The sequence below is a fragment of the Cariama cristata genome, unplaced genomic scaffold, assembly GCF_000690535.1.
Source record: "Cariama cristata isolate BGI_N322 unplaced genomic scaffold, ASM69053v1 scaffold32256, whole genome shotgun sequence".
NCBI classification, from domain to species: Eukaryota; Metazoa; Chordata; class Aves; order Cariamiformes; family Cariamidae; genus Cariama; species Cariama cristata.
The window spans coordinates 30,772-57,121 of record NW_009622232.1 but is presented as its reverse complement, the minus strand read 5'-3'; the positions used below and the strand labels follow the sequence as shown (position 1 = coordinate 57,121).

Here is a 26,350-nt window from a genome sequence, read left to right as displayed (position 1 = left end):
GCTTTTGGTACTGAAGAATACATGTTCTTGCCCCAGTGAGCTACTCTCTAAATAGAAAAAGTGCACCAATTTTTGGAGGAAGAATAACACAGAGAGTTGAAAGAGCCAGTCCAAAGTCACACAGCAGATCTATGGCTGAGAAAAGGATAAAGCTCAGGTCTCCGATATCAATATCCAGTGTTAAATCTCACTGGATACTCACTGTGCCAGTGGAAACGTTAGAAATATCAGTCTTGAGACAATAAAGGGATAGGAAATGGTGATAAAAATACCTTGACTCCACCGTAGTTAGCAGGGCTGAAGATCAGCCTTGGTAAACTGCACATTTGGTTACTTACTAACAGGTACAAGTCTATCGAAGGTGTTTATTAATCCCTGTACTCTCTAACCTTTCTTTCTTACCATTAGCATGAGATTCCTCTCTCTTCTTTGGAGAGACCTTTATGTAATCTCCCCCCATATATACATGAGGATGAATATGTTTCATATGGTGTGAATCAAAAGCAAAAACCTTGAGTGCTGCAAAAGAAGAAAAATACTGTACAAATCACAGCTCCATTACAGTCTACCATAATTTACAGTTGGGTTAATAAATGTGCTATTGGATTGCATAATTACCATGAATTTTAAGAATATATCAGTGTCAAATATTTCAAGAAAAATGCTATTGCTATAGCATGTTTGCTTAAACCTCTATGTTTTGTTATTTTCACACACACATTTTGCTCTCATACTTTTTACTCTTTCCATGAAAAATATAGTCTTTTATTTACCTTGCACTGAATTAGGCACTGAAAAGAACAATGTAGGTTACTTTAGGAAGAGCTATTGCTTTATTAAAAATGCATTTCTGAAAGGGACCACAAATCACAATTATAAAAAGCAAAGCATAAAATTCTCAACTGAACAGTAACATTTGATAAAAGCCAATTTTTGAAAAGGATATATTTTATAGTTATCTATCCATGCTACCAAATGCACATTGCACCATGAAATAATGATGTGTCTTGTCAAAAAGCAAACAAACATGCATCACCCCTCAGGACAAAAACTACATTAGAGGACATTGAGCTCTTTACTTGGTTCATTATAGTGCTGAGTTTCAATCACCCAGGATGGGAACAAAAAAAAGTCAATCAGGCCTTTTTTTAAAAACAAAAACAACAACAAACAAATCTAAAACTTGACTGATGGAGGAATATCACTAAGCTAGACCATCTGCATTGCTTATAGCACAGCACACAAAAATAATATGAGCTATTCAATAGACCAGCTGTCAGAAAATATTTGTCAGGACATAAGAAATAGTTTTCTGTGGCTGGAGTTTTGAAAAGCTGGTAGTTCAAGAGCTTGCACCATAAAAAACAATGGAGAGAGAGGTGTAATGCTGTAGGTCTTGTCCCAGAATAGATGTGTGGGGCACATATGAGCCCTGTGGAAAATATATTCATGCTGAAAAAACAATAACAAAAAAAATGTAGTGTTTGGGGCCAATTTGGAAAAGAACTCATACAGTTTCCCATTTTAGAGCAAAAGCAAGCCAAAAAATCATAAACCTTTCAATATGGAAATTCCTCTCCATTCTCTTTATCAGCTTTATTTGTTGTCTCGGTCTGACTGATGTCGGCGCTGCCACCAGAGACTGCACACATGTCCTCTCTTTTCTACCTCCATGGCCTAGCTCTGTGGCCATGAGAGCCTCTGCTTTCAGCCAGGGTGGCGGAGGAACAGGGGCTTTACAGCCAGCTCCTGGCACCACTCTGGACCTGCTGTAGACCCAGAGGTGCCCTGCACTAACATAAATCTGCTTCTACAGAGTTTATATCGTGGAACAAACCCCTCCTTATTTTTTCATCACTGTTGTTAATTTAGTTTCAGAAAAATGAGGGAAGAACAGGTAGTTTGACCTGCCTTGGGGCCAAAGAGGAATCTTTCTCATCAAGTCATTTTATAAAACAGCAAACCAGTAAGAGGCACTGAAGGACTGTACTGAATGTAAAATAAGAAATCAGGTCACATACAGTTTGGGTACCTTCAGAAAAATAAAGATGAAAGAGTGGCCATTGCCAAAGGAATCAGCAATGCTTTATAAGGATTTTCAAAAGCGGCTGGTATTACGCTTACTCTGCTCCCATTGAAGAAATGGTAAAACTATAATTACCACGGAAAAATCAGCAGGAGTTGGTGTGAAGACACCAGCACACAGGGAGAAGGTAGGAGAGCAAAATGGTGCAGTTGAGACTAACCAATTGTCCTCCTCTGAAATTCCTCTTAAAATGAGAAATTTCTCTGAAAATAAAGCCACTCAAAATCAGACTCATTAGGTACAAGCCTTATTCCAAGTTCATTTACAATACCTTCACCTAACCAAAAAGAGTAAAAGATCTGCATAGAGCAGATCCGAATTTCATTCCACTGGTGGTTTTTACGCATATAAGATGCATAGGATAATTTTGTGCTTATGACATGAATCCAGATTCACTGTGACAGTGTGACTATAATGAGAGATTGAAAGAGAATCTGAAAGGTCAACTTCCCACAACCTCTCAAGGTTGCTCTGAGCTCAAATGTTCAATGTTTGAAAATTATGATACCTATACCGAAAGTCAGGTGTTAGTTATGAAACACATACAAATTAACACCTGTATGTTTCACATAACACCATTTCTAATCTTCATAATTGTGCTGAAAAACTCCTCAGTGAAATCCACATCTAAAGTATACCTCAGATTAATTTTCTTTATCTTACCTATGTCACTTGCATTAGCATCTAGCTGTGTTGTCTTTTTGAAGTTCTGCGACATGAGAAGTGTTGCTTGTTCTGCAGTATGCAGCAGCTTAGTCAGGCTCTGTATTTGGTTATCTATGGGAATTGCTTCCCAGACTGTAATTTTGTCTTTTTGTAAAAAATTGTTCATGGTGTTAACAAAAGCCTGTAAATAAAAGGATATTTTAAAGCGGAAAAGTCATATGCGATTTGTAAAATAAAAAAAAACCTCACAACTTTAAGGCTTGATCCACTCACGTTAATGGTTGTATTATGAAGTGTTTCATTGTCAGAAACAGAATAATGCATGGTATTCAACGATGAATAAGATAGTGCTTCAACATATGAAATCACATCTACAGGCAAAATTGGTCCCAAAGTATTTTTATTAATTTCTTGCAGCATCTCCAATGGTGTTTTTAAATGACTAATCTGAAAAATACAAGAACTTGCATCTTAATGAAATAAGTCAAGTCACATTTCTGCAAGTGAAAGTACACGCAATGCAAATTACTGATCTCTGTGAATTAACATGCTAGGCTTTTATCATGCTTGTGCATAAAAAGAGACACTATTTAAATCAACAGGTTGACCTATAAAATAATAGTGTTACACATATCTGGTATAACCTTAACAAGCAACGATGATGAAAAAAAGTCATGTGTTATCATTATGATTTTTTTTTTTTCACTACTGCAGCTCAACTTTATTTATCCTAATGCTCCAAATGAACCAGTAAATGTTCTGCAAAAATAATTAAATATCAATGATATGGTTACTCTATTGACTATTTTCTGTCAAACTTTAGCTGAAGAGCTGGGAGCAGATGGGCAGTATTTGTATATTTTGTGGTTGTTTTTTTTCAAATACAGATTATAAAGCATGTAGTTTAATGAAACTGTACTGGCTACTTCACTTTTACTGCGTCAGTTTATGAACTGCTAAATGGACTTACATAAAACAATTAGTTTAAAAAGTATTAGGCTAGAGTGGGTAAGATGAAGATTAAGCTTGCAAGTTTCAGTCTAACAGCTGAGTAAGAAAGAGTTCTTACTTCACAATACTGTAATCTAATGAGATTTTATCCTTCAAAAAAAACCCCAACACCTGATTTTGTAAGATCTGTAGTCTCTGCTGCTGAACAGCCTTTAAGAGGCTTGCTTCGTCTTTGCAGCTGAATAGAACTAGAACACAGGCTAAAAACTAGGCTAAAATCTGACATACTGTTATTTTAAATAAAATTGAAGTATTTAACTTATTGCTTTGCTTTAAGTTTAGTTTGACTACATATTTACAAAAAAAATCTCACTCTAAGATCCTGTTGTGGAATTGCCATGACTTTGCATGTAAATGTGGTAAGCACGTATTATATTTAATATAATGTATTACATTGCAGGTTAGCATAGAAAGCATGTTAATACAATGTATATTTTACACTAGGTTAATAAAAGCCTTTAAATTAATATCTTTCTGAACCTCGTAACTTTGGTGAACTGCTTAGTATAAAATGTAAACATATACAATTGATTTTAATTTATTTCTGCTTATATTTCATTTATCCTTTTAAATGAGACAATACTATAGCTGTAGACTGATGAATAGTGAATTCATTAATATTTTTTAAATTTGCTTCAGGAATCTGCTTCTGGTGAAAAAAAAAATCTTGAGCCAGAGTCTTTGAGTCTATAAATTCTGTACCACTTTACATACTGTGCTTCGAGGAGTAAATATACTAGCATACCAGGTTATTACTGCTCCATTTTCTATTTTGTCACTTGTTGACATTACTTTTGTAAGCTACCTTGCTGCCTTTCACTCTGAACAAGCAAATAATTGCACATCAGTAAATGCAGCAGTGTGTAACTTCAGAAATTACAGAAACAGTTGAGTGATTACCACACTTCCGAATTTTTCATGCATCATGACTCACTTTGTTGGAAATGGAACACACAAATTCCCAGCCAGTTACTATCATGATTTGAACATACAACCCAGTTCAAATAGTTTAAAATTATTAAAAAGACTTCTGTAAACATGCTTAAGTTCAATTGTATGCTTCAAGCATTTGTTAAAAGCTCCTTAAGAACTGTTATAATTGAAATAACAGTTTCAAACAGAAACAATTAAAGGATTTGGAAATTAATCTGTAAACCAATGCTACTTACTCCAGCTAAAGTTCTATTAATATGTTCAGTTATACAGTCTTTGTATAACTCACACTTGGTCTTCGGATTTTCTGTAGAAATTAAAAAGAAACTAATTACATATTGCAGTTTAATCAATATTCAATATATACTCATTGTAAAAGCTCTTTTCTAAGTAATTCCCCAAACCACCAGCATTCAGAATTTATGCACATAAGACACAGCACTCCATTCTCAAACTTCACCTACTAAGGCTTTATATTGGCCAGAGTTACAGCACTGGATTGGACTCTGAGCTTTTGTTTCACTCAGGTAGAGAGTTTGGCCCCTTTCCTTGGGACTTCCACAGGTGAAGTTAAGAGACAGCTCAAATTTACAGAGAGGAGTACAGATCTGACAACTATGAGGAGGTAACCATTATTTCAAATGGATTTCATCACACTGTTTAGCAAAAATACATTTATGAAATGATTCTATTCTCAGGAAATGTAGATGCCACTGCCTTGCCTCTTTTTCATGTCTTGCTGATTAATCTAACTGAAGATAAGGAGGCACTGGTGGGTTTCTCAGAAGATGTAGCTCTATAATAACACATAAACCTTTATAATATCATGTACCTTGGCAGGAAGTGCCATCATTTGGCTTAAACTGCAATTTTCCTGTGGATGGCTGATAACCTTCCTTACAGGAGCAGTTAAACCCTCCATCCACGTTTTCACATTTTGCATGATCTCCACAGGCAACAGTTCCTTCATTGCTGCACTCATCTACATCTGCAAATATAGTGAGAAATTTAATTTTTTATTAAGTGTTTACAGACTAACACCTTGCTACATTGTTGATAATAGCCCTGCACACTGCAAGCAGTTTCATAATAAAATTTCATGGAATAAAAAAGAAGCAAAAACTAAAAAGGCAAACTAATAGCAAAACACCTGCCAATTATAATACTTGGGGATTAGAAGGATAAATCATAATTGATCGTATTTTCATACCACCACTTTTATTACTATATAATACTGCATTGTTCATTTTTTAAAACCATGAATGTAAACATTAATTCTATCATAACAAAATGCTCCGCATGATGCAAATCATCTGAAATCCATTTCCTAGAGATTAGACTAAATAGATTTTCTCAGCCTTATGATTCAGTTAGAAAAGAGAAAGAAAACTGCAGCTTTTTCTTTTAAGTCATGACTTTAAAAACATGCAACAAAAGATCACTCTATCCATCTCGTTAATCTAAGATTTAAGCTCTGCACCCTTTAAAATGCTTGGCATGTCTTTTTCTTAATCCACATTTAAATTACATTTGCCTAAAATGGCTTTTGTGCTTCTAAATAATTTGCCATTAGGTAGACAGGTTCAGTAACTGGGTGGGGCACAGTCCAAGAGTAAAACTGATGAATTCCGGTAAGGGAATCCATTAATTGATCAATTTAGAAGAGCTGGGTACTAACTCTCTGGCTGCAGTAGAGATTATTTTGCATTATTTCGTTGGCTGAGGATAAAGATCAAATAACTCAAAAGAGAAAGTAAACTGGGAACAATACCAAAGAATTCTGAAGAATGAAGTAATGGACTGTGAAGTGCTGTGCTGGAAAGCAGAAAAAAGTGAACAGCTTTGGGACAGGTATATCTGACAAAAAGAGTTGAAAATTGAAGAACTGATACATGAGCAGATTTAAAGGAACAACTTGAAAACTAACTGAACTGAAGGAAAGTAAAGGTAGAGCTGGGTACGGATGAACCAGAGGAAGACAGCCTAAGTTAAGAACTGGCATGACACTGAATTTGGGGAAAAAATTGGTGAAAAAGGAGAACAGATTAACTGATTAGTGGAGAATAGCTACCTGAATTGATAGAAGGCCTTTGTGCAGCCAGATGGGTGTTAAGAACAGACAGAAAGAAGATATAGAGGGCTGGAAATGCACTGTTAGCGTATAGGAATAATTTTAGCACTCTTATTTTGATACAAGATTGTTGGTGGTTTTCAAAAAGGAATAGAAATAAATAAGCAACAATGTATGTGAAATAAGGTTGCTAGAGAAATGGAAATTGTGAAAAAAGAGAAAAATGTACTACATGTCTGTGGATATATCTAGGGAATGCAGAAACATCTGAAGGATATCTGGGGGCCATCTGCCTATTTGGACAGCATTTTTGGTAACGTCGTAGAACACTCTTTACTAATGGCAAGACAGTTTCCACAAATGATCAGATGCATGTTTTTGTTTTGTTTTGTTTTTTTTTTTTTTTAAATATGGGGCAACTGTAAAATGCTTTTAAACTTTTAATGGAGTATCTCAACTGTTTCTGCATCCACATGATTTTTGCTGTTTTGTGCTTAATTCCCCAGCTCCCTGTCTTCTGCTCATAATCCTAGAGGTCTTCCTGGGGTTCAAGGAAATGGTTGTAGTCCCACATCACTTTCATATCCATATTTTCCTCACCGAGCAGTGGGTCTGATTTGCACCTGAAACTCTGCATTTTAAGCCTGAGTTTCAGAAGCTGCCATTGAAAAGCTGTTCAGATTCCCACATGACAGAGACGGGAAGGAGAGGTGGGGTTGGAGGCACATTTGCCCTCGCCAGGACAACCACCTCTGCTCTTCAGGGAGGGTCGCCAAGGAGGCTCTGTGTTGTAATGGGTTGGTGCAAGCATTGAAGTTTAAAGTATGAGGTTAAATTATAATTATCTGCATTATGGCAATAGTTTGTTTCCATATTTAATGCCTGAAACTGCAAATGTTTCTCTTTAAAGAAATGAGTTTTGCATTATCTGTATTTGTATAGTTTCTGTGACCTCAGTATTCATAGTCATGGAGCTAACTACGTTATACATCAAAGAATCTAGCAAAAGGGAAGAAAAGGGGGGAAAAAGCGTGATGTACTGCTACACATGGGCCACCTCATAATTAAATCCTGTCATTTAAAGACATAAGGCTAAAGTTCTTACTCTTGGCATTTAAATAACCTCTCACATCAGTAAATTATAAAGCTCTTTTTGAAACAATTGGGTGCCTGTCAGTGCCCTGTTGTGTGACTCCGTGTAAAACTGACAAACTTTGAATGAATTGAAGTGGCAAGGGTGAAAACCATGATAAAACCAGTTTGTATAAGAACACACATCAGCCTTATACCAAAGATTTTTTTGGTCTTGTCAGCTATACAGAGAAGGATATGTACATCTTAAAAAGATATTCAGCATGTAATGCAGTGCTAAAACATGAGAAAATGACAAAAAGCTTTGCTAAAGCTTACAATGACTTATAAATAATTAAATAAATATTTTAATACTTTCCAGACTACCATTGCTAAGTATTAGGTTTCTATGTGATTTACTGATGCAAATATTTCAAAATTATTATGACATTTTGCTTTTCCTGAACCTTTAGTTTGGTAAATCCTTTATTTGTCATTATTGGGCAGTCACACAAATTATGCTTCCTTTTGTAATTATGTCAGATATTAAGTGTAATGGAGATTTTAATGAGAAGCAAGAATTATCCAGAACAACAGTAGAAACTTAAGCACCAAGGCAAATCTCTGGCAATAAGATGGTTATTTAAAGTCTGATAGAGACACCCTGTTGAGCATATGCAAATAGTCTTTCTGCAGTCGAGTTGTCCATATGGAATGAGTCCATATCTCGCCTATCTAATTTACTGTTTCCTGGAGAAAAAAAAAAAAATCTCCTGGATGACAAAATTAAAAGGCAATGTGCCTGATACTGCAAGGTACTAATCAGCTTCCTATCCCTTTTAAATAAATGAGATTGTCAGGGGCAGCCAACAATTTGTGACAGTTGCAAGAATGCTGCTTTTAAGTTCCTGCTTTGAAATACTGTGTGCAGTAGCTGTAGGTTTTTGTTTCTTTATATTTTGTAGTTATGCCTTTTTAACCGAATATGCAATTGTTGGACCACACATGGACAACAGTTTGTTAGTGCTTTCAGTAATCCAATTTTACTGGAGCTTTAGGGTGAGGTTCTCAAACCGTCCTCCTTGATCTACTATGGGAGTGGGACTGGGCTGCCAAGGCTTGCATGAGCAGTCTTCACAGACAACATTCCTGAGCAAAGGTTGAAGAACAGCAGCATTTTAAACAGAAGAGCATTTGCCATAGCTCTGCAAAAAGCCCTGGCCTTTCAGTAAATATTCAAAACAAATTGTGAAGCTGAACTTTGAAGCTTTTATAGTAGCTCCGATCAGAAAAATATCACCAACACCACTTAGGTTAGTGTGAAAATAGACTTATAACCTTTTATTTTATTTCTGTGCTTTGTCACTCCTCATTTACTGCAGCAGGCAAGGAAATTCCAATTAAATTAAAAGTACTGAGAACAGTTATTATGTTCAGTTTTGCCAATTACTGGATTGTACCTACATGGCTTTGATTCTTCACCAGTCAGTCAAGACAGCTTGATGTCTACATTATACCTTCTGCTTATTAGTAGCTTGCAAGTGATTGAAAAGTCCAATTGCAAAGGACTAGATGTTCCCTCCCTGCGTTTCCATACTGTGGAAGGCAGCAGCACGCACAAAGTAGAAATGAAAAAGCCTACGAATGGCACAGGTAAAAGAAAAGTTAGCAATGTGGCATAATGCCATATCCCATCCACTGTACAACTCCCCTGTCACAGAAAAGGATGTGATGGAGAATGGCTACCTTCCCAGTGCTCTTAGAAATACCTGAAGAAAACTAATAGCACCTTCCTGGAAGAGGCAGAGTGGCACAGATGTCACTTTCATTTTACAGATGGCTATTTTTATGTTTTTATTCTGTTGACCAGGGTGAAAAAAGTAGGTTTATATTTCACCTTTTTATCTGCAGCTGAACGTTCAATAAAATGTGAAGTCTAAGGAAAAAGAACGTCTTTTACACAGTAAATAGATTTTAATAGCCCACATTCAGGACAGCAGAAAAGGATCTTCTTCAGAAATATCACATATCTGCATTCCTTTTTTTTCCTTCTCCATTTCCTTTCTCCTTCTCTTTTTCTGTCTCTCCCTTCCTACCCTCCAGTTCATCCTCTATCTGCATGTTTCATTGTCATCTCTTTCCCAATTCTGCCTGATAACATGGATGAAATATTGCTGACCCTCAACTCAAAACTCAACATTCTGATTGGATTAAGGGTGAATTTGGATTTCCTAAAGCCATTGTCCCAAGTTTTCTTTTGATCCAGTACCTTGAGTGATATAATCACTTCATATTTGAAACTTTAGTATAGAATCCAAAGAGGAGAAGAACACACGTGCGTATGCACATGGACTTTGAAACGGACTCTCATACACACAGTGATGTACCACACTTGCACCACTGGGAACTCCAGATTGGTTTGATGACACAAACAAATACGTTGCATAATGGCAGTAACTTTAAAAATACAGTGGTTGAATTTTGGAAAGTTACTGCCATATACATTATATACGTATTAAAAAGAAAACTTAAGACTTTGCAGAATCTGAAAATTTTTGGGGCCCTATAAACTTGGGTAGGATGGATACTTGGTAGCTCTGTCCTCTGATTCGTACTGGATAACTTGCACTATATTTACAATGACAACTTTAGTGTTTCTTTCAGCCGTTGTAGTACACCCTGAATACACTGCTGCCAGCCGCTTGTGTGCAAGTCATATCTACTACCTGTAGCAGCAGTCCATTGGGTACAAAATATGCTATTATGGTTTCCCTGACAAATAAAGTAGAAAATTAATTGTGGATCAAAAGGTTGTCTTTAGGACTCACTGCTTGGTAAAGTAATTGGTACACTTGTTTAATGAGAAAAGGTGCCCACAGGTAATTTTTTATTTCAGTGTGAGTTTTGGAAGCTCTCAGCTCCTCCCATATGGATTTGCTAAAAGGAGAAGAAAAGTGGTAAACTAACCCCCAGTAGAGGATGAAAAAAAGATCAGTCTGCCCAGTAAAGAAAAGAGGGCAAAAAAAAAAGAAATTAGCAAGCTAAAGGTAAAAAGCTAAAGTGACACAAGAACAGTCAGACTTTGAAGACAAATCTGAAGCTGAGGAAATGTCATAACAGAAAAATCAAAGCCTGGACCAGAAACGGTGAGAATATTTACAGCTCAATGTGCTCACAGTCTCAATCCCAGCTAATTTAAGAACGATTCATAGCAGCTGGATAAAGCAGAGCTCTTTTAGATGGATGTGAGCAATGGGCAAGAAATGTTGATTAGATCACTTGCTGGCTTAATATGCAGTCATTCTGCTGATATTAAGAGCAGTAAGAAGAGAGGTTGTCAGCATTCACAAGCTCACAGGAGACATATCTAGAATGAGACACAGTCAGCATAAAGGTGTAAAGGGCAACAGATTTATTTCTCATTTTCCCATTCCCTGAGGACTGTCGCAACATACAGAGAAAATTACCAGGAGTTTGAAAAAAGAGAAATAGTTACAGTTCTTCCATTTAAAGGAAATCCTAAAGGATTACTTAGTTGTTGAGAAATAACATTTTTCCAGAGAACTTTTACTCCCCTGTAATCTTGAAGATGTTCCATCCAACCGCTACAGAAACAGAGGCTGATGGATGGCACAGGAGGCAAGATAACAACTGATCTTGCTCATTGCTTTCGATCAGACTTGAAAAATTACCAAAAGTATCCCAACCAAAGCCCCCAAATGAAAGATATTTGGAGCACAGTAGGTCAAACACATAGGGAATTTTGTTGGTCCGGGATGATCTGAATGCAGAATACTTTGTCACTCTGCTTTAAGAATATGACCACCTTGCTCACAGATCAGTGAAACAGTGGCAGAAATACGTGGATTGGGGATTTCTATGTTACCTTTACATATTCATTGTCTAAAACTGTGACACATGGATTAAAAACGTTGCAAGCAGAGTCAAGATTGAAGTGTTACTGAAAGTAATGGCAGCTGCTGTGCTATCGGTGAGAAGTGTGGACCTGAACTGGAACATTAAGTCTGTACCAGTCCAAATTGTGGGAATTTTATATCCAGACTCCAAACTTCACAAATCTGAAAGCATTTTGCTAGATTTTTATAATTAACAGAAGCAATAAGAGAAGAGTGACAATGTAAAGATGGCTGGCAGACATTAATAACTTACCCACACAGGAGGTTCCATCATTGGGTACAAAAGTTTGTTGACCATTGCTGGATTTGAAACCAGGCACACACATGCAGAAATAACTTCCCACCGTGTTTGTGCAATTGGCATGCTCTCCACAAGGCTGAGTAGCATTTTCACATTCATTATCATCTGTTAAGATATAAATTATGGAGAAATATATTTGCATTTGCCAATGGAAGAAAACAGTAGAGTAAAAGCTTCATTTGGCCTCTGATATTTTATTTATATAAGTTTGGAATGCTGAGCTGACACTCTTAGTGTTTGTTGATATAGTTTTCCCATTGCCAAGGATGTAATCAGGTGTTCAGCAGCACTCTTCTGCCCTTATCCTGCGTGAATCAACAAATGAGAAAACTGGTGGGATATCGAAGTGACTGGTTTGATTGGATATTTACTTGGAATAAAGGATTGGGAAAAGTACATGTTCTACCATGGCAGTATTTGAGAACACTTTTTGATACCCAAAAATCTACAGGTAGAGAGTCACCCCGAGGATGCATGCGGGAATTTAGATTCATAGAAAACAAAGCTCAAAAGGATATCAAGAAGTCACCCACTTTGTTCCCTAACACCGAAGCAGGATCAATGTAGCTAAACTGACAGTTCTTTTTCTGGCCTGTTTTTGAAGACCTTCTGTGGTATTTCTCAGCAATCGCAGACAACAAACTTACAAAGTTTGTCCCACTGACTAACCTGAGTCTTCTAAGAAAAAAACAATATACTTGTTATCCCAAAGATCTTAACAAAGAGATGAGCAAGATTCATGGCTTGATCTTTATATATTAGCAATTCCTGTGCAAGTCATAATTTTTGTACCTGCAAATTTACATGACCTATTTTACGGTGCTAATCCCATACCTCCAATCATACAGGAAAAAGGATCTGTACACACAGGTTTAAGACTACTGCAGAGCCTCTGCATGTGCTATCATTGTGAGCATGAGGATCCAACTAGCTTGATCAAAGGTTAAATGAAATCATAAACTTATTCTTTGAACTGTATAGTTGATCTTCTGCAATAACTCAATAAAACTGTTTCCTTTCCAGAATATTCCAAGGTCCCTGTTGTCTCTTAAATAATTTTTGGACCAAACTTGAGAAAAATTTCAAAAGCGTCCTTATCCAGAGACTGTACTTATCAAACTGAGAGTAACACTCAGAATACTGATAATTCCATCTTTCCAAATAGTCCATTTCTCCCAAAGCACCCCAAAACTCTGAAACAAACAAATCAATGAAACTCTCCCAAAGAAGACAACACTCTGTGTGGAGTTCTCTAATTTCTATATTCTTGAGAAAGGAAAAGAGTTAAAGGCTTCCTGAAGTCTACTTGGATTTTGTTCCTGTTCTCAAGCAAAAGGTACTCATAACATGATGAATGACAGGAAAGAATTCCAACAGGGACAGAAGTAATAATTTATTGCAGAAGAGGAACAATTAAGAAGCATGACAGGGAGAAGAAATACAATTTCAGAAAAGATGCCCAAGGATGAGTTTCAGAAAGGTGCTGCTTCTTCCTGATGGTCAGTGTTCTCATAAGGTGTTTACAGAGATAAGGTACAGATAAGTAAAGTGTCATGTAAGCTAGGGCAGTGGCAAGATCAAAGCACACACAGAGGGAAGCATTGCAGGAATATATTTCTGCAATATAACTTATTCACAACCCCCAGCATAATCCCAGAACAGGACATTTTTCAGATTTGAAGTCTAATGTGATTTTGAATGTTACTCAGTTGACTCAGAGATGCAAATATCAATTCAGAACTGCAGCTTTCCTCAGGAGAATTTGAGTCAACAGTATCAAATGGATTACACTCATTATAACTAAAATTGAATGTAATTTAATGAGGAATCAAAGTATAAAAGCACTTTGCCAACACACATCAACAATATTTATTCTACAGTTTTGGTATTCATGAGAGTACAGAAGAAAAGGTATATGATTTGGATCTTAAAGAATGCCAAAGTAAAACCAAATTAGTTTAAATGGAATTATGATAGGGAGGAAAAAACATGGTGTTGATCCAAGTTCAAAAGCAAAGCATGAGAATATGAAAAATCCAGTTTGGCATGTGGCATTGCAGAGACCAGGACACTTCACAAATCTTGGTAACAAGGTTCACTTCTTCAAATACTATTTGTGTGTGTCTTTTGCAATCCCAGTTTGCTCCCAGACCCGGGAATTTTATGACAAAAAAAGGTGGGCTACACTATTTTAGCTATGAAGTAAACTTGGTCTTGGGAAAGTATTATGGATCCTAGAAAACAGTATGTGTAGACTTTGGAAAGCTCATAGGATAGTGGTCATGGAAGATGAGAAGTAGAAGGGCACTGATGACTTTGACTTTGTTCAAAGTAGAGGAATAACAGAGTTAAGGGAAGAAAAGTTACAGGCTACATGCAAGAACTTTTATTTTGGATCTGTTTTCTAGGAACTCAACTACAGTCCTCAAAATCCAGCAATATTACCTTTCTCAGGTGGTCCAAAGATTTTAGAAGCAATATTAAAATGACTTATGCAGTGGTTGCCAATAAATTCTTTACAATTATGCCTAATTAACTTTACCAGATTATTGGTATTTTTCCTCAATTTTTAGGATGTCTGTAGGGGGTTTAATGGTGACTATATCGCATTAGAATGCTTGTGTAGTGAGAGCACCTTTCAGACAATTTAAGAAACCTTTAGAACATCGAAGAAGAATAGCAGTAACTTACATTGCAAACACAAGAATGCATATTTTAAAGAGTTAAATTCATAAGGAACTTTCTTTTCACTATTCTCATGGTACCTAATGTAATACTAAGCAGACCATGCTGGGGGATAATTTACTGGACCGTATCCTGCTGCCATTGAAATTAATGACATAAAAGTTACTGATGTAAGTAGGCCCAGAGTGGTACTGGCCATGGAAAACCACTGGGTTAATGAGAAAGGCAAGTGAGGAAGAAATTTTCTTGAAAAACAAAAAAAAAAAGGAGTTTCATATACAGTTTGACTAGACATGTTTAACCTGCCTAATTTCACACAAAATATTTCAAAAGATCAGCAATGATGGCAAAAACATCTTCTAGTTCTCTGTATAAACAACCTGAATTTTTTTCTTTAGACAGCAGTTCAAGGTGAAGCCCAGGGGCTTAAAGTAATTTTCCAAATTTTACATGATTTATAATGTTAGGATGTTAAAGGACATGGGGAAAAATCAACAGGATTTATAAATGCAAAAACTGTTTGGATTTTTTGTTTGCTTAGAAAATTTTCTCTCTATACAAAGAGGATACTTCAAATGACAGCAATAGTATAACCCCCCCTGCTTTGTTGCTACCTAATTTAATTATGGCACATGCATTCACTGCTGGCACACACCCCCATTGCACACTGCAGCCAGTATTTCAGGAATACACGTTCCTTTAAAGATTTTTTTTCTCTTTTTCCAGTAACTGATGAAAAATTTGGAGACTTTGAGACAAGATTGGCCAAAGAGGTTAATTATTGAATTATTGTGGCTAAATGGTAATGCTGCATTCAAGTCTGCCTGATACACAAGATCTTTCCTGAATAGCTAACTGTCTTGAGAAGTGACAGTTGGTGTAGGGGGCAGGTTTTTTTGTTGTTGGTGTGGATTTTGTTGTTGTTGTTGTTTTTTCTACATGGCAGTTCTATATTTGGATTGCTCTAAAATCCTCATCATTAAAAATCACTATGTAAGGAAGTTTGTAAATAGTTTCCTAGAAATTTGTGTTAAATAACCCAAAAGCAGGTGCATACAGGAATGCGTATGTATCTGTACCTGAATATTCGTAGGATGCTTGCATGATATAGGTGTAAAATAAAAGCAATTCTCCATTTTCACCTTAAAAATGCAGCTACTATGTATTTTACTGTACATAAATGTAATTATGGTTAGATGGAATCAGCTATTAGCTGCATGTAATCATACCTCTACTAGTCTCTTGAAAATGTATAAGGATCTTCAAAAGCAAAGAAGAAAATCTGAGAAGCTGATATACCTCTTTCAAACTCCATTTTGAATTGAGGATAGTAATTCCACACTAAAACTGCTTGTGTTCATTAATATGAGGACACCATTGGTTTAGGGTTAAGTAGGTGTGCTAAGAAGTTTGGGTGTTGATGGAAGTCTTCCCCTGTCAGAGGGCTATAAATCAGATCCAGTGTCTCAACAATCACTCTTTTACATTAGCTTACACTGTTCATTGTTAAGTAAAACATGTATGAATTTTGTTTAGCATTCATATAATACATTTTCGTAAAAACAACATTCAATTTTTTAGAAACTTTAAAACATATGAATACAAAGAGGATGAATGATTTGTGGATTTTAGGGCCATGATGCAGTTGGAATCTAGAGGAATCTGATAAGACTTTAGGAAAAAAGGATAGAGGAAAATTCTTCTATCATATTCCATATCCTTTCTAAAGTGCAAGTTCTACCATGTCGTATATCCTGTTTTAATACTGGCTAGTTATAAAATTATAAACTACAAGAGGAAAATTCTGGGGCAGCTACAGCTACAAAATGACATCATTTGTTATTATTGTGACAAGCATGAGAAAACGCTTTGAATTATCAATTTAGGTATAAGATTTTTTGTAATGCTGTTTACATATTTTACATGAAAAGTATCACGAGGGAAAGTCTTATGGCAGCAGATTTATCAAAACAGCTTTGAAGAATTTCCATTGGACTGGGCACATCTCCATGATAGACTTTCTGATGATATGATGACATATAATATGAAGAGTTAGTTTTGGGGTGAAATGTCATATTGATTCACAAACACATAGAAGTTTTTCTTTTTTTCCCCCTTTTTGTAAATTTGGAAGCAAACTGTTTCTCCCCTCAAGGAACAAACAAGCTCAAAAATCACTCAAGTTAAACAAAATGACTTCTGTATTTTCAGTCCTCACCAATCCATGCAAAATGAGATTTTTGTAAAGTGAAACTTTGTATTATAGAATATATTCTTGGGCTCTCTGGCATTGAATTCAATTGATATCAGTCAGGTTGATGGCTTTTATTAATTGGTAAGTGACTTAACTGGAAAACTAGCAATGTTGAACTTGGAGTTTGGTCATTGGTGATAGCCACCTGTGGTGGGATGGGCCCATGGCTACAGGACCTTACCACCTGGGAGACCACCACACGGAAAGTCTGCCCTGGAGCTGCACAGCCTGTGAGCTCAGCCCTTGACTTCCATGCTCCCAGCTCTTCTGGAGAAGAGCTGAAATTCCCAAAGTCTTGGATCAAAATCTGCCAGTTAGACCTACATCTGCTTTCTACTGGAGCCTTGCTACAGGCAGAGCACTCGAGGCTCTTGTTCCTCTGCTTCTTCGGCAGGGGCCACAGTCCTGGCTCCCCACACAGGGCAAGTAACCTGTGCTGTGGCCAGGGTACTTTGTGGGCTCTGACCTGGATAACCAGCCAGGCTGGCCAGAAAGGCAACAGGCTTTCCAGGGCAGCAGAAATCTGGCTGTTACAGGTGAACTCTTTTGACACCTTGACATTCCAGAGAAGGATTTTAATGAATTAAGAACTCCTGACCAGAGCTTGAGTTTGATAACCTGAGTTCTCCCAAAGCCACACCTGAACAAGTGTAGGCATGATGGTGTGATTTTCATGTTTAATGAACGCTTGACATTACTAAGGACCATAAGCAACTCATACTGAAGCCATTACTGTATACTACAATACATTCACATTCTATTCAGTGCATTCCCCAGATGACAAAAAGCAGCAATTGAAACATCCACAATTAATTTTGCCCCAATCCAGGCCTTTTGAAACCAAGGTTGGAGGCCTCTGGGGCATACCCATCTATCAAGAACAGCAGTGTCAGCACAGGGCTGGGGACCACTATCAGACACAGTAGTCTGAAAAGTGGACAGCACCGGGTAGGAAGGAAACGCAGCTGGAACGGCTGGGGAATACATTGATTCATTGCATCCGGCTGTTCTCTTTCGACAGCAGCCTCTGCTGCCAAAGCTGCTATGGAGCCCCTGAGGGAAACTAAAACTACCCTTCCCTGGTGTAACCCTCATGGGAGAACAGTACTTGAAGTGCCTCACTTAACCCCTCAAAAGCAAGGAAATGAAAGGCTTCCTGTAAAACAAATTCCAGTGCTACTCACCCTGCTGTGCTTAGCTTGTCTGGAGGTCTCAGAACAGTGGGTGATCTTACATATGTTACTTCTGTGCTGCAGGACTGTGCATCTACAGCCATCACAGCCTGAGCTAAGAACAGCGATACCATTAACAACCTTGCCTTTCCTTCCTTGTGATGTGTTTCCATTAATGATAATGTAACACAATTTGTTTATGATTCTCCAAAGATTCAGCATTCAAGTTTGGTCTAAATCAGCATGAAAGAGCAGATGCTTAGAAAAACCACTTGAGACTGCAGAACTGGGCCGGAAATCTCATTTAAATATGAATTGCTTTCATAATCGGCCCGATTCATCTTTGTCCTACACTGGGGCAGGGGACCACACAGTTACTGCACAGGAAATCTTGCCACTGCAAGCTCTGTCTTGCTAAAATTTTGTAACTCTCTACCTCCTTGCAAGAGCTTTTCACAATGCCTTCTTGGGATGGTTTTATAGCTTGGGAGGGGTTTTTAACTGGTTTGAACTTGATGGCTCTGCAGCTAGCTGGACTCCTAAAAGTCCTTAGTTCAGTAAACAAATATTTTCTCTCACATTCTTCACAGGCTATGTGTGTATGTAGACATGATTTAGGATCAGCAGTCCTTTCATGTTTGGCTGAACTAAAGGACCTCACAACAAAAAACTCCCTTGGTCACAGTTTAAGGAACAGGGCAGAAGAGCCTAAAAGAAGGAAAGCCATGTTCCTACGTATTGAAAACACACTTAGGTTGAGCTTCAGAGAATAGACAAGGTTCAGAGAGGTTAATATATTATCTAAACTGCTCCCCTCATCTCTTGCTGGTATTTTCAGATATTACAAATCAAACATGAAAAGTATTTATTATTCGGTAAGTGCCAGTGATGAAATTGTCATTTGTTTAGCCACACAGAACAACCTGCCTTTTCAACACTTGTGAGGTATCAGAAAAAGAAAATCTATAATTTGTGATCACTCATATGTGAAGAATAAGCAGGAGATGGGGGAATCTTTAAAAGTGCTAATCCTTGACTAGAAACAACCATTTACCCATACAAACATCTGCAGGAATTTGAAAATAAAAAGGAACAGGCTGCCCAAAGTAATGAAACAGAGGGAAGGGGGGGAATAAATAGCTGTTGAGTGGCCCTGTCGCACCTTTTCCCCAGCACTGCCTCCCCTTCTACTCTGGGAAGCAGGGCTCTACCCGCACTGCAGACAGCAGCGGTGTGCACCCCCCGCCCCATGAGGAGACCTTAGAGCTGCACTGACCAGCAGAGATTCAGCAAGAAAGCTTCAGAGCTGTGCAGCTGCAAGTGGGGAGCTTCAGTTTGGGTGTCCAAACTCCAAATTAGTTATTCATTGTCTGGCTGACACCCCTTCCTGACTAAGGTGATCAGGGGAAGACCTGTGAGTGCTATGAAGATTCACCCCTTCTGTTACAGGCAAAACTCAGAGCTGGTCAGGCATCCCCTGCCAATGCAGTGAGCGGGGTCTCAGGGTGCCTGTCAGGGGTGCAGGTGAAGAGCGCAACCCACATTACAGTTCAGGCACAAGGGACCAGGAGCTGCCACTCACTCTTCAGGGAAGCAGACTGTGACCTCCTTGCACCTGGAGCACTCCAGGCTCCCCTTCTGCCTTCCTCTCAGGAAGGTGACATTAATTCACCAGCTGAGCACCTGGCTTGATGAGCTGTTAAAATGCAAATATAAAAAAGGAGAGAGACTGTAGCAGAGTAATGTCAGGCAGTAAAGTGGAAAAAATCCAGGATGAAGATGGTCTGCTGGAGTTCTCAGACTGGCTTTGGAGGTGAGGAGTGATAGCCAGATGAATTCTCTGGAAAACTGGATTACAGATACTGAATAGGAGGCGATAAAACAATAATCCCATTTTCAGTTCCAGTCACACACAGCTCCCGGTTAGCTGTGGTTAACAACCCAAGGCTCCCATCTGACAGGATGTGAACAAGTTAGACGTCACCACTGAAATCTAAACATTTTGGTCCCAAGCAAAAGATAAGACAGAAGGAAAACAGCTTAGCAAACAATTTGATCAAGGGGAAGAAAAACTTCCAGGCAGCACTTTCCCAAATTTCAAAACAAAAAAAGAAAGATATTTATTCAGAAGAAGCAGCCGGGAAATGCATCACCACTTTACAGCTTATATATGAAAACCACTGTGGCGCCACGATGGTATGGGTCAGCAAGATGTGAAAAAGGGGGTAACTGAGAGACAACATGGCTTGAATGAAGCAGACGAACATTAAGTGTTATCTGATGAGCTTTATCGAACTTGCTACAAGCATGCAGCAAAGGCTGTGATAAGAAATAGTGCTGTTCTCTGTCAGGATATTGACTTATCCTTCAGTCACACAGAACTAAGTCCTGGGGTCTTGAATGCCACATGGCAACAGGGACACAGTGATCCCACCATGCCAGGGACCCTGAGTTGACGGCACCCAGATTGTCACTGTGCTGCCCTGGGAGCCCTCTGCAGAGCACAATGGGCAGTTTCAAACATTTAATGCCAGTGACGCTGTGAGGTATGCGAGTTCATTGCACAGATGGTACGTGGTGGTAGATACAAATAAGAAAGTACATGGAGCTCTGTAATGATTTTAAAAGTAACTATCCAGGCACAGAGCTAATTGTATGATAAAGGTACTTTCAGTTGGAGTTGATGGGAATCACTGACTGTCATTTTGTTTGAGGTGATTCATATTATAAGTTTGGAGCCAGAAATTAAGATCCAGCTGCTGAATTCCTCCCTAGAGTGGGCAGACAGGTGCATTTGAACTAAAGGTCAAGCTCAGGTTCATCTAACTCTGACGAAGACTTTCCCCCAACTGACCTGCTCTGTCCCTCCTTCCTGTGGCAGGCTCTGAAATAGGAGGACTGTTTCTGCATTTGCTTCCAAGTGAACAAAACAGCATGCTCATGTTTGGTTTAAGTGTATGAAAAGTTTGTTTCCACAACAGGGCCTGACCTCAAACTCACTAATGTCCAAGGAATGGCTCCCATTAACCTACATCTTTGCTTCTATAGAAGCAAAAGGGCAAAACCTGCCAAGAGCAAGAGTCAAGGATGAAGACCACATTGCTCTTTCTTTCCTCACCCCACACAGATCTAATCACCTAGACCCAACCTCAACACCCTGGCAGACACCCTGTGTCAAGCTTACTACTCAAGGATTAGACAGAACTTAATTAAGACACATCATTCAGTTTCTTGGTTTACCTCCTTCAAAAAACACAGAATTAAAACAAGGTAAAGTGCAGCTGAATGGGTATATGCTGGATTCCAACTGCCAGCAGCGTGCAGGTGTCAATGTTTTTCTGAATGCTGCCAGCAGAAGGGTGTTAGAAACTACCCTGTTATTAAATTACACCATTCCCAATTCAGCTTTCACTTTTGTTGCTAACTTGTTTTGTTTTGCTGCAACTCATCCTTTAACTGAAAAGTAAAACAGCACATGCACAATCAGAATATTTTTGCTTAAAGGAGAGCGAGCAGCCCAGCGGTCCCTTACCAAGAAGGATTTGCCAGTGGGTAACTATGCTGCCTGCAGAACTGAATGGGCAGCCCATGTAGAAGTTCTGATTCAGCACTGCAAATAGAACTACATTTAAACAACAAAAACCCACAAAACCCAAACAACCTATAACCAATATCTGCATTGTAATTTCTTGTAGACTTCCCATTGCATTTTCTTTTTACCATAATGCTGGCATAGAATTGGCACCGTGAAAGTAGTTGTATCAGAATGTGAGGATGAAATCTTGATTACGTTGTTTAACCCTTTCTTCAGTTTATATAAATAAATGCCATGATTTATTTATGCTGCTTAGACGTATCCCCCAGTAGTCCAGTAGCCACTGTATAATAGCATTCAGGAAAGTAAGACTCAAAGTTGTTGTTCAGTTCCCAGTGCACCTGGTTCCTGTTATTTCCAACACTAATTTCTGAAAACTCAGCTTGCAGAACTTTCTGAACCAAAATACATGAAATGGCACATTCTGGTACTTCTCTAAATCCAAACTTTCTTTTGCATCAGAATCTGTAAACTATCTTCTTGTAGAAGAAATAGTTCCCCAGTAGCTGCAAAGAGATTGCACACTACCATGCACCAAGTCTTGGGATCCATCTGTACTGCATCCAAAAAAATGTTAAATACATCTAAAGAAAGGCAATATAACCATATCAGGATTACTCCATCCGTATCTAAGTCCCAACAACTACTAGATGGATGTCTCCCACAGCCAGTTACACAAGGGTCATCACTCAGAGGCTGATCTCTCTGGCTTCAACAATGCCCTATCTAATGGCAAGTGCAACAAAAGGCTGGAAGTCAGGATGAGTTCCTACGTCTCACATTTCCAGACTACCTTCCAGACCCTGGGGAGATAAACTCTGTAAGTTTACATTTACCACTTTAGTAGCATTTTTGGAAGGGAAAAGAAACACTGAACTCTACCAAAAAGGTTTTTGCTAAATCATGTTCTATCATGATCTAAGAGCTTTAGCAGGAAGTCTTTATTTGGGCAACAAGGACAGATCCATACGTAGAAAGTACAACTGGGCTCATCAGTGTTTAACTAGAAGTCCCTCTTCATGCTTTTGTCTCTGCTACTTAAAAATAGGTGGTACATTATCAAGTGCAGGTGTCATTGTACTACATTATCTTCAACAAATTTTGTCCTTTGAAAAAATAATTTGCTGTAACATATCTGAAACAGTATTAAAAATATTACTGCTTTTAGCTTTGATATCTGTATTATGTTCCATTTTGGATTTAAAAAGCAAAATACAATAAAAAAATGTGGTAAAATTGCTCTGAGAGAAATAATAGCTCAAATAACATGGAAGACCATAAAACAGTGACTACAGAAGCTATTTTTTTCCATTGTGGAACAGTATTCATTGATTTCTGAAACCACAGGCTAATTATGCTCTGAGTGGATAAAGTACCTTAAGGAGTCTAGTGTGGGCAGAGACGTTGAGTTCACGATGTACTTTTGTCAAACCCAAGTTACAGTACTCAAGACAAGAGTGGCTTGATAAAATTTGATTACCAGTACTATTCAGGAGGTTATTTGAGGTGACCCAATGCTAGTCTATGAAGTGTACGGACCTTTACTTATCTAGGTTAATATTATGGTTAGGTCATTAGAAGATGATAACACCAATAGCAAAGAATAGATTTTTTTTTTTTAAATTTATTTTTCTTATTTTTAAAGTCAACACTGTTTTATTGTTGTCAAAAAGTTACATGTGAACTAAGCATCTTCTACAGTGGCCCACAGCTTTCCTGTGCCTTGGCGACAGTGTGTTTTTTACATTTGTATGTTATCCCATTTAAATGCTCTGGAATTCAATAGCTTCACTACTGAATAATAGACTAACTCACAGAAGGAAATAATTTCAATCTATAACTGAGAAAAGCCATTAATTACTGGAAAACTTCCAGTTTCCAAACCTGAAGATATCAAATATGGTCTGGAAAGGAGGAGACAATTAGACTGAGGAATTCTACCCAGAGGGAAAACATGCCAGCATTACTTCAGCTAGACTAATGACTTCAACAATAACCACTGAAGTATTTTCAGCTACTGTCAATGCTGTAAGTATTTAACTCCATGGTGAAAACATCTTAACTACTAACAGCGATATTATCAGAGACTGATCCCAGCAGTTTATTTCTGGTAACAAAAGTCATTATGAAAACGCACAGGGTTCAGCGTATCATGTCATGTACATTGTTTCCCGCCTCCCCCCTTTTTTTTTTCCCCAGATGTGAATTAAAGCTAAATGTAATGATGCAAGTAGAATTAGAGGTTATAAAACTCAGAAGTTAGGTCTATGGTACTGCTTAGGCTCAGTTAAAGGGTTGCAGATTTTTAAGTAATCATAGTAATTTTCCCATATAATAGCCAAATATGATTTTGGTGGAATTTGCTCATTTGAAAAGTATATAGCTCTCCTCCTTTCTAGAGCAACATCTTCCAAAAACCAGACTGCTCTAAAGGCCAGATTTCCTCCTTCATCTCTCCCTCCTGAACCCTACAGCTTTGAAATGATGGATCCTGTGGTCTCCTCATGCCAATGATCTTGAAAGCTCTTTCTGGATCTTTTTTTTCTAAGGAATACAATCCGGAAAACTTTATCTCCATGCCAAATGGCAGAACAAGTTAACTCACTCAGGTCTCTTAATGAATTTTGAATGTGGGTGGAGTACGTAGCATCCTAATTCAATCTAAAGTGACTTTTCCCTTGCTGGCTACACCAATAACTTTGCTCTTCAATAATTATTACATACTAGGTTGAAATATTATCTTTATTCATAATTACTGTTGTCTATGTAACTTTGTCATTTTCTAGTGAGGGTGTTTATTCTCAGATACAGGGGCTAAGGACTTTATTATCCCAAAGACACAAACTATATTTAGTAGGCAAAAGTATAAAAGTTCCATTAAAAAAACATATCTACAGTTTGGAGAAAAGTCATACTTATAACAGGGAATAATGTTGAAATGTAGCATAAGTCAAAACTGAAAACAATTTCAAGTTTGCCCACCATAATACCACCTGCCACATAAAGTGTTACAGTGTGCATTTTATGCCTGGGTGTACTGACAGGCAGGAGGGTGTAGATATGTTGTATAAAAGCTGTGTATGTTTCAGCAACTGGAGCTACGCCTGTATGCCACAACGGAGGGCTGCGCGGAGCTCAGAGGCAGGTCATACTGCAAGCAGCGATGCTATGTTAGTGCCGCTCTCTAGCCAGGCTAATTAGCCATTTAAACACAGTTTGTATTAGCCTGGACATAGCACCGTGCTGCACAGCCACGCTGCTTGCTATTGCTTGACTTGGTTTATCCAGTACTGCACTGTGTCAGCTCAGCAGACACTTGGAGACAAAGTCCCAATTACAAGACACAGAGAAAACACTGCTGACACTCATTAAAGTGAGGGGTATAATTTACATACTAAGAAGGCAGAAGCCATAGAAAAGGAGGATTGTCATAAGGTACTGAATAAACACATGTAAAACCTAAGAGATTTCCACAGACTGCCATGCGGGGGATCTGTCAGAGAGAGAGGCACCACAGAAACCTTCACTAGTATTTTTCTAAATGTTACTTATTTGCAGAGTTCTCAGCTGGAAATGTTAAAAATTTGTTTCCCAAGAAAATAACTAAAAAAACCTAACCAAGAATATAGCTTCCCTTCATTTATCAAAGGGCCTAATCTAAGTGTCTGAAGTGCAAAGTAAGTGCCTAAATCTAAGTTCAAGCAAACATAATCAAGTTAAACATCTTGATTATCAAATAGACTGAACTTGCAGAAGCATTGGGTAGATTTCTACAGCATGTTAAGTAAACCTGAAAATTGGACCATTTATGAGATATGTGGAGAAGCACTGCAAACTTCTTTTTAAGAAGTGCTGGACAAAAAACTGGTTTAGCAAAAACCAACAGTAAAGACTTACTTTATTTTTAATCCAGGGAAACTATGACATCATGTTTCAAACGTTTTGTTCATTAAAAAAAAAGTCATTGCCTTTTGTCCTCTGCACCTGTCTCTGGATGTACCAGCACATGCAGTTCTATAGGATATCCTTAGTTTTGCTCCAAAAGTCCCAGCTCAGTCAAGATACTGAAGATCCCAGAATAGTTTGTTCGGAAAGGTTCTCTGTTCTTGGATTTGTTGCAAACTTTATGTTATAGTAAGCATTAAACACTTCTTTTGTTTATTCGGTCAAGTAGAGTAGGTTTACATTTCAAATCTAAATACAGACTATGTACAGGGAAAAGTAGTATGTAGAACACATTTGTTTTCAAATGGTCAAGTTGTTAAATATGAAAACACTGGATTAGAGCTCAAATTCTTACTCCAGCTGTCTTCACTCCAGATCAGGCACTGTATAGTCAGCCTCCAGGATCTCCTCCAGAGACCCACTGAAAGATCTGGGATGGGGGACAGCTGGAGCCAGGGAAAAGGGCATGTTGGGAATGGGACAGCAGTACACACTGCTGCTAAAAGGGCAATGCCATACTTTGGAAAGGCTAGCATTTTACAGAGAGCTGCCTATTATTCAGAGGAGGGTTTTACCCATCCTCAAATCCACTCAGGAATTTGAGAAAGGAAAGAGGATTCTTTTCCTCTTAACTAGTGACATC

General features: G+C 38.0%; 1 protein-coding gene across 1 annotated transcript in view; it reads right to left on the bottom strand.

The window, feature by feature from the left end:
- Positions 1 to 26,350, bottom strand: part of ELTD1 (EGF, latrophilin and seven transmembrane domain containing 1) — a 74,242-nt gene that overhangs the window by 23,111 nt on the left and 24,781 nt on the right. The window contains exons 3-8 of the mRNA XM_009702267.1: positions 12,009 to 12,161; positions 5,529 to 5,684; positions 4,933 to 5,003; positions 3,026 to 3,199; positions 2,750 to 2,933; positions 403 to 519 (exon numbers count right to left, since the gene is read on the bottom strand). Coding sequence (XP_009700569.1) covers positions 403 to 519; positions 2,750 to 2,933; positions 3,026 to 3,199; positions 4,933 to 5,003; positions 5,529 to 5,684; positions 12,009 to 12,161 — 855 coding nt within the window. The remainder of the gene's footprint in view (positions 1 to 402; positions 520 to 2,749; positions 2,934 to 3,025; positions 3,200 to 4,932; positions 5,004 to 5,528; positions 5,685 to 12,008; positions 12,162 to 26,350) is intronic.